Raw genomic sequence first — 9,879 nt, forward strand, 5'->3', positions numbered from 1 at the left:
AAGAGTGGGATTGTTTTAAATTTTTGCAAATCTCTTTAATGTCTGGTTTAATAGAAGACAGCTGATTCTTGATTCTGTTTCTGCGTTCAATCTCCTTTAACACAGATGGACCCCAACTTACAATGGTACAACTTAGGATTTTTGATTTTACAACGGTGTGAAAGTGATACATATTCACTAGAAACCATATTTCAAGGGCCCATACAACCATTCTGTTTTTCACTTTCAGTACGGTAAAGTCCATGAGCTATTCAACCCTTTATGATAAAATACACTTTGTATTAGATGATTTTGCCCAACTGTAAGCTAATGTAAGTGTTCTGAACATGTTTAAGGTGGGCTAAGCTATGATGTCCGGTAGGTTAGGTGTAGTAAATGCATTTTTGACTTATGATATTTTCAACTTATGATAGGTTTATCAGGACATAACCCCATCGTAAGTCAAGGAGCATCTGTATTTGCTTTTGGTGAAATATGGGAAGAAAATATAGGTTCATACAGATATATTGCTGACAAAGGGAAAGGGCATAAGAGTATTTGAATAGGTTTTTAGATAATTGTGGATATTCTTCTTTGAAATGAAACCAAAACTCAACAAGTGGTAGTTTAAGAAATGTTTTCAATTGTAAATTGGTAAATTATAGTTGTATGTATTTATGGGGCACAATGTGATGTCATGATTTATGAATAAAATGGGGAATAATGAAGTCAAAATAATTAAGTTTCTGTAGTGAGAACATTTGAAATTTACTCAGCAAAATTAAAACGTACAATACACTGTTAACAGTTAAAGATTACTTGCAATGCAGAATCTAAAACATATCAATGAAGTTTTCATGCTCTGTTACAACAAAATCCATTGCTATCTTTATTTCAGTGTGTCTTTTAATCATTTATGATTTTGTAACACCAAACCTTGGGCACTTGGAAAATATTGAGTGCACCAAATTATGCAGATCTTCCAAATATAAGCACATTTCATTATACAATTTCAAAAGATTGTCTTGATTATTAATCACCACTGATCTTATCAGATAAGTTTTTAGTGCTGGGAAACTGTTAGGCTCACGGTGGCAAATACAAGATTTTCCAAATTCCAATTTTCATTCAAAAGCTTGAATGTTATCATTGGCAATAAATACTGCCAGTTATTTTCTTTGAAGTTACTGGCCAATTTAGTTCATTTTTTTGAGAAAATATCTGCCAAATACCCAATTTCAAATAACCACATTCTGTCAGTTGTTCTTCCAAATAAAAATAGTGTTCCTCAAAAAAAAAAGCAGATAGGCCAGGTGCGGTGGCTCACGCCTGTAATCACAGCACTTTGGGAGGCCGAGGCGGGTGGATTGCCTGAGGTCAGGAGTTCGAGACCAGTCTGGCCAACATGGTGAAACCCCATCTCTACTTAAAAAAAAAAAAAAAAAAAAAAAAAAAAAATTAGCCGGGCGTGGTGGTGTGCACCTCAGGAGGCTGAGGCAGGGAAATTGCTTGAACCAGGGAGGTGGAGGGTGCAGTGAGCCGAGATCGTGCCACCGCACTCCAGCCTGGGTGACAGAGAGAGGCTCCATCTCAAAAAAAAAAAAAAAAAAAAAAAAGCAGATAGTTCACCTTCCAACTCAAATGATGGCATTAGTGCTTTTCCTTGAGACAGCCATTGTACTTCAGTGTGCAGCAAAAGTGCTTTATGTGTACTTTCCATTTTGTCACACAAAATATGAAAAAGATCTATACTCATGAGTTGACATTTAATAACAATAATTGTTAGCACTTCACCAAGGACATTTTTAAGTGAAACTGACATTTTCTTTTTACTGTGTAGCAGTAAGAAAATACACCGACTACTAGTATAATTTGGTCCCATTACCTTGCTTCATGCTAAGGTGCCAGCAGTTTTACCCATCATTGCTTTTGCACTATCGTCACAAATGTCAAATGGTGAAAAAGGCAAATAACATCTTTCTATTATTATGGAAATAGTTTTGACCTCAATGACCCTCAGAAAAGTCCCTGAGAATCCCCAAGGGTCTGTGGACCATGTTTTGAGGACCACTGCTCTTAAACTTTTGCAAAGGGCCAGCCCTCCCAGGACGCAGAATGTAGCTACTCCCACATTTGGGAGGAGAGGTGAGGACTCCTTCAAACAGGGCAATTTGCCTTCCTTTTTGGAGCCCGAGATGGACTTTTTATTTCCTTGCAGAACTGAAGGCATCTGGCTTGGGAGCACGATTATTCTCCACTCACCTTTAAACTGCCTCAGCTATTACTAAGTCTCTGGCAGTGATATGTTGATTATGTGAATTTAAAGCCCAAAGGAGCCAGAGGAATGACAGATCAGTTTCTCTTAAATGAGAAATAAAATCCAGGAGCCTGGCAGCGGGACATACGGCTCTCGCTCCTGCTGACCTTTGATGTCACTCGGGTAGAATGACTGCTTCTAGGCCAGATGGCATGTAGCTTAAACGGAGATGTCTCAACCTGTTTCCTTGTATTAATTGTGCACATTGATACTCCTCCATTGTGTAGTCCATAATTCTTCATTGTCAACCTCATTGAGATTTTTTTTTTGAGGGGAAGCTGAACTCAAGCAGGCCTCCATGAATTCAAGCTATTTCAAAAGCTCCAAACCCAAACCTTTTTCTATCCAATCACTGTTATAGGCTGACAGACACTGAATCTCCCTTCTGTCAATTGAATGTAAGTCTAGCAACTTTTAAGAGCAATGAGATTGAAGGAAAGAGTGAGTCTCTTTGCCCTAAAGGAAGTGGCTGAATGGAGGCCCATTTAATTTTTTGTTTAAAGGTACTAAATAAGGATCAATTTGTAAAGACGGCTTTCTGGGTGTAGCAAGATAGCTTCTTAAATCTGATAGGGATAAATGGGAGGTCAATACCCTTTTTCTTATCAACAATTTCACCAAATAATATTTACTAAGAACTTTCACATTGGGTTTCTCAGCTATAAACAAGGAAATACTCCAAGCAGAGATATTGGAAGTGCTGAACCAGGACAGTTGCTGGGTATGGAGCTAGAAGCTAACATCGCTTGTCTATGGTAAAGCACGCTTTCATTACTCAAAAGCTGAACTTTTAATTTATTTCTAAATTAATTTGAAGCAGACCCAATGAGCGACAAATGCAAATGTAGTCAACTTGGAAAAGAAGCTGACTTTTTTCACTCAGGGTCACGGGTAAAGATAGAATTCTGCCACATGAAAAATGTCTCAGTTTTGACCAAAAAAAAAAAAAAAAATTAACACTGCTTCAAGGAAAGAGAAAACAAGTTATGGGACATTATATCTGACAGATTTTTCCCTTTGTATTCATGGCATTTGAATTATATGCACGTCATTAAAAAAATATTGAACCCTCATAAAGAGCCTGGCAAATGAGTAATTGTAATTTTAAAACAGGAACATTCGCATATGTTTTAATGCTGTTTTAGTTTTTGCTCAGAATTCTGGTTCACTGCTTATAATAGGGCAGAACATCCATGCTTTTGTAAGAACCACTTTGGCCTATAAAAAATGCAGTAACGGCCAGGCGTGCTAGCTCATGCCTGTAATCCAAGCACTTTGGGAGGCCGAGGTGGGCGGATCACCTGAGGTCGGGAGTTCGAGACCAGCCTGACCAACCAACATGGAGAAACTCTGTCTCTACTAAAAATACAAAATTAGCCGGGCGTGGTGGCGCATGCCTGTAATCCCAGCTAATCGGGAGGTTGAGGCAGAAGAATTGCTTGAACCCGGGAAGTGGAGGTTGCGGTGAGCTGAGATCGCGCCATTGCACTCCAGCCTGGGCAACAAGAGCAAAACTTCATCTCCAAAAAAAAAAAAAAAAAAAAAAAAAAAATACAGTACCGCTTTAAAAGTTTCTAAGCCAACAGAAATTCAAATGATCTAAAACTTAAATCAACATGTAATGGTTTGAGAGAAAAACATGCATTGGCCTTAGTGTTTAGGTAGGTTAGGTATGTTTGGAGACTCCATGAGAGGAGCCCATAAGGAATTTGTTTGCATGAGGGATGAAGTTGCTTCCTGTGAATGAACGAACCCTAAGAGAGAGTAGCATTGCCGGGATATTGAGAAGGTCAAGAACTAGGGGACAGTATCAGAGGCAAGGGGCACTGTTCATTTAAATTTAAACTAGCCACCATGAGCTTATAACCTGAGTCCTTGGTAGAGGAGCAATAACTAAGAGCAAGTGAAGGAATGATTTCAGAATAATCTCTTTAAGACACTGGGGAGAATAAACCTGAAATGTTTTGTAGGCCATGTAATAGAGGGAAATGAAAGGGAGCACAGAAGTCCATTTATCTTCTTGGACTCAGTGGCCCCTTCAGTGAGTACTGTGTCTTTGCTGGGGCAATTGTGACTTTGCATATTGGTGGACACTGGTGCCTGTGGTGGTTATTGGGGCATTGTTGCGTTGTCACCATTAGTGAAGTCAAGAGTCAACAACTTGGCCGGGTGCAGTGGCTCACGCCTGTAATTCTCACCACTTTGGAAGGCCGAGGTGGGTGGATCACCTGAGGTCAGGAGTTTGAGAGCAGCCTGGACAACATGGTGAAACCCTGTCTCTACTAAAAATACAAAAATTAGCCAGGTGTGGTGGCACATGCCTATAGTCCCATCTACGTGGTGGCACATGCCTATAGTCCCATCTACTTGGAAGGAGGAAAAAAAAAAAAAAAAGAGTCAACAACCCAACAAGCCAGAGCCAGAGAAAAGGAAAATGATCACTGCTATGTGGTAACTGAGTACTGAAGCCAACATAATTCTCTGTCGCTGTGTGAAACAATAACAGACGTGGGAATAGTTTTCTGTTCCCATATTAATCCATGTTGAGAATAAGCAAACTTAGCTACTTGCTCCAGGAAATACTTTTTCCTGAAAATTAAAATTTTGAACCAACTAAAAGAGTTTACTTAACAAGAATACCACTTTCCCCATCAAAACTTGCTTCAATATTCTCTCCTCCTGCTGTGCCCACCAATCTATAGCTATTACGTCACAAAATCTACCCAATCCCAATTAGAGGCCTGCCTTGCAAGACCTGCCCCGAAATCACCCAGCTTAGTCCCTAATAACCTATCCTGTCATTTCCCCTCTGAGACACTGCCTAGACACTGTTAAGGCAGAGTTCTCTCACACTGCAGTAAGTCTCATAAGATACTTCACTTGGATTGATCAGTGACGTTTTTCTAGTATTTTAGGGGAGGGCAGGGAGTAGGGGTTGACAGCCAACAAAGCTAAAAGGGTGAATGTCTGCACATTCAGGAGAATAGAGGTGCCACAATTATGGGTGGAGTGGAGGCAGAAAAATATGGTGTGTTGCTGTTTTTATGATCCAGTTTGTACTTAGAGGCAAGGTAAGACGTGAGGAAATGTGGGCTAAATACCCATAACCCTTTTTAAAATTAAGCAAGAACAGCAAATGTCTAAGCCCAGTGAAGTTACCATCTATTCACTACTTTTTTTTTTTTTTTTTTTTTTTTTGAGACAGGGTCTCACTCTGTCGCCCAGGCTGGAGTGCAGTGACGCGATCTCAGTTCACTGCAACCTCTGCCTCCCACGCTCAAGCGATTCTCCTGCCTCCTGAGTAGCTGGGATTACAGGCACGTGCCACCATGCCTAGCTAATTCTTGCATTTTTAGTGGAGATGGGTTTTCACCATGTTGGCCAGGCTGGTCTGGAACTCCTGGCCTCAAACGATCTGCCTGCCTCGGCCTTCCAAAGTGCTGGGATTATAGGAGTGAGCCAAGGCGCCTGACACTATGCACTGCTTTTTACGTGATTTTTCCTTGACGAGATAAATGTAATGCTCCCTTCTTCCAGACAAACGTGATTTTAAACTTACTGTATCGTGAAATCACAAAAATCTTAAAAGGTGTGCGTATTTTGTGTGTATGTACATATACATGCACACACACAGACATATCATCCTGTCTTATTCCAATGAGTGATTTAAGGTAGTTCACAAAAATGCAATAGGATAAAAATAAGTCCGTCCTAGAAGGCAAAGCTCTGCAGGGCCTGCTGGGAATTTATTCCCCACGCCCATCAGTTTCTGTTTCCATAAAGACCCCTTTCTCTTTGACTACTGAAGAGCAGCATCAGCAACCTCAACACTGAAGTTTTTCTTTCTCTGCCCAAACTCCCTCACTAGAGTGGTGGGACAGGGTAGGTGAGGAGAGAAGGAAGCCCTTAAACGTCAAAGCAGTGGAGGGTTGGGGAGGGATCGGATCGCACTTTCGCCTCCTAGGCTTGGGAAGATGGTGCACGTGCGTTGTAATGCGCACGTGTTACTGCCACATGACTCCCGGTCCCTTGTGAGCCGAAACTTGGATCCTAATGACGCTGATAATGGGTTACTAGGCACTCATAGTTCTGGATCGTTGGGTGGCCTTGGTGTTAGCAGAAGAATTCCTTTAAACGTCATTTTTGAGGAAGGAGACAGACCTAAGTATGTGTCTGAACTCCAAGGAATATGAACAAGATGCCTGCTGGTAAACAAGAATGTGAATATAACAAAGAAGGGAAGTACTACTCTAAAGGAGTTAAACTGGTGAGAAAAAAGAAAAAATTTCCTGGTTACCACTGGGGGGACATTAAGATAAACATCATAGGTGAAAAGGATGATTCACCAATTCATTTCTGTGACAAATGTGATTTGCCTATTAAAATCTATGGGCGAATAATTCCATGCAAGCATGCTTTTTGCTATGACTGTGCTAATTTAGATGACAAAATCGGATATAAAATATGTCCACGCTGTCGTTATCCCGTGCTGCGAATTGAGGAGCATAAACGAGGTTCTGTCTTCATGTGTAGTGTTGTTCCGCAATGCAAGAGAACATACTTGTCTCAGAAAAGCCTACAGGCTCATATCAAACGCCGCCATAAGAGAGCTCGAAAACAAGTTACCAGCGCTTCGCTTGAAAAAGTTCGTCCTCATATTGCTCCGCCACGAACTGAAATCTCTGAAATCCCTAAAAGACTGCTAGACAGGGACCATCTAAGCTATATTCCACCAGAGCAGCACACTATGATGTCACTACCGTCTGTGCAACATATGCTACACGAGCAACATAATCAGCCACATAAGGCTATTCAGGCTCCTCCTCCAGAACTATCTCTAAGTCCGCCTTTTCCCATCCAGTGGGAAACCGTTAGTATTTTTACGAGAAAACACGGCAATTTAACAGTTGATCATATTCAGAATAACTCAGATTCTGGTGTTAAGAAGCCAACACCTCCTGACCATCATCCTGAGTATCAAAGGCAACCAGCGGTATCGTCCCCTCATCATATTATACCTCAGAAACAGCGTTATGCACCACCTCCATCTCCATCATTACCAGTAAACCATCCAATGCCATATCCTCCTCAGGATGTAGTTACTCCTAACGTGGTTCGTAGCCAAGTGCCAGCTCTAACCACGACCTATGATATATCATCTCGATATATTATTGTCCAGGTGCCACCTTATATGAATTCTCCTCCACCATGTGCTCCCCAGTCTCAAAATGGTAATCCATCTGCAAGTGAATTTGCTTTTCACCATTATAACCCTAACTTTTTACCTCAGTTCACTGAAAATCAAGAAACCTTGAGCCCTCAGTTTACACAAACAGATGCAATGGATCATAGAAGATGGCCTGCATGGAAAGGACTGCCACCTTGTCCACCAACGTGGAGTCCACCTCCTTCAACCCTACATGGTGGATCACATCATTCATACCAGAGAAGACATAGACCATATTAAGGATGATAATAGTATTTTGAACTGAAGACCTGATGGGAAAAATAACTTCAAGTTCTATACTGTACTGTGGATAAGTGGCTCAGTTCAGCAGAGCTGTAGTTGAACAACTTTGTTCCTCTGGTGTGGTACACTCACCTAAAGGTGATCTCTGATGATTTCCTGAAATAAATATGCAATGTTACATTTTCAAAAGTATTATGGTTTTTATTTTTTTGGTGATATGTTAACCTGTGTAAAAGGATTAAATTTCAATACAGTTGTAAAAATGCTCTTTTATGTGAACTCAAGCATAGTCACACGCTGTTTCTTAAACCTGTTTTACCACTAATTTCCCAAAGTACAATACAAATCCTAGAGGTAAAATTCTACTACAATGTACAGTTAAAGCAGACAGCTAAATGGTAGATAATTATTTCACATTTTAGGAACTGAAATTTTAAGGTATAATAAGTGTATAGTGCATTTCATTTGGATGCCTTTTCATTTTTAGGCAGCCCCAGAAGCACCAAAATATATCAGAATTCCAGTACTATGATAGATTTATGTTTGCAATGTTAAAAAGCATTACTAAATCATTTGGAAAGATATGGCCAAAGTAATTGTATCTGTAGGCTCCAAGCTGGTGGGGACAACGTTACTTGTTAATGCTTTTTTTTACAGAATCATTCAAATCACATAATGTACCACACTTACTAGTCTTAAGTAGCATTATTTTATAGCACTGTTTAAATGGTGTCACTTAGATGAAGTGTGTTCTACTTTGCTCATGCTCCTAAATTAAATATTCAGGACTGAATAAACTTTATTATAATTCTTCATTTCATGGTGGAGTTTGATCCGGTTCTTATGTGGTTTTTTTGTTTGTTTGTTTATTAGGTTTTAAACTACAGTTTGAACGCCATGGAGGAATTTGGATAATCTGTTAATGAGGGGCATTGTTATAGTTACAAACTTGGACTTGCTTGGGTTTCATTATTGTGTGATAAGGGTTTTTCCTCTAACTTGAAATGAAAAACTATTAATTCTTTCCTATTTCTTTTCTTGGTAAACAGTCTAAACTTGGGACATTTTAGCATGACGTTAACAGTAAAGACTACTAGATGACTTTATATTGGAGAAAAGTAATGACTTATATGAATTTCACTGCTTTATTAAGTGTCTTTAGAATGAGCTTTTGCATTTTAGGGGCTAATTACGGTCCAGCTATGATGACCACTTACACTTACACTTCTGTACTTTGTATAGAATTCATATGGATGAGCTGAGGTTCTTGGGATATTTTATATCGTTTGAATAAACCCTCATGAAGATTTTTCTCCCCTTTCCGTAGTGCATAACATAAATATGAAATGTATAGTATGCAGATATTATTTACTGGATGGTTTATAGTATATAAATTTAGGAGATATTTCTTTTTAGCAAAGGATGAACTGATGGCTAACTTATCATTTTACTCTGTTGGGTACAGGCAAAATAAATTCTTGTCTTGGCTGATCAGATGCTCTCTGAGCTTAGGACTGAAGTTAGAAATATATAAATGGCCATTTTAACCTTGACCAGCCTAAAATAAGTAATAGACTCTTTTTTAAGTGAGTGATTTTTCATACCTAGCAATTTGAGAGTCTAATGTTAATGCAATATTTCTAGTGAAAAAGCCTTGTTATTAGGAGCATGGCATGTGATTATGTGAAATGTTGGTTGGTAAATGCTTCTATTATATTATTATAGGTACTTGGACTGGTGCACACTTGATTTCCTTTCTTACCTCTACTTAGAAGCTGTTAAAATATTACTGTTAAAATCCAATATAATTTTTTGTTTCATGTAATAAAAGCCAAATTCAATTTAAGTCTTCTCAACTATCTATGAAGAGCTCTTCTATGTTTATTGACATTCTCTAGGATTGAAGGCAGTATGAAACCACTTAAATGATGCATTAGACAAAAAAAAGTATCATTATAAAATTTTACATGTTAGAAGAAGCCTTTAAAAATTATTTATTTTCAGTTAGGTTTAGGCAATATGTTATTTAGCAAAGCAGAACAGATGAATGTGTTGTAGCAGACAAGATTTTTAAATGATATTGGTTATGAACTCATCCAGTTATGTTTGAATG

At 39.0% G+C, this 9,879-nt stretch overlaps 1 protein-coding gene across 1 annotated transcript; it reads left to right on the forward strand.

Moving 5' to 3' along the window:
• Positions 1-6,390: 6,390 nt before the first annotated feature.
• Positions 6,391-7,955, forward strand: CBLL2 (Cbl proto-oncogene like 2). The gene has a single exon (XM_002831453.5). It carries the CDS (start codon positions 6,486-6,488, stop codon positions 7,761-7,763), a length of 1,278 nt encoding a protein of 425 aa, XP_002831499.2. The 5' UTR covers positions 6,391-6,485; the 3' UTR covers positions 7,764-7,955.
• The last annotated feature ends 1,924 nt before the right edge of the window (positions 7,956-9,879 follow it).

The sequence above is a fragment of the Pongo abelii genome, chromosome X (genome assembly GCF_028885655.2).
Source record: "Pongo abelii isolate AG06213 chromosome X, NHGRI_mPonAbe1-v2.0_pri, whole genome shotgun sequence".
Lineage (NCBI taxonomy): Eukaryota > Metazoa > Chordata > Mammalia > Primates > Hominidae > Pongo > Pongo abelii.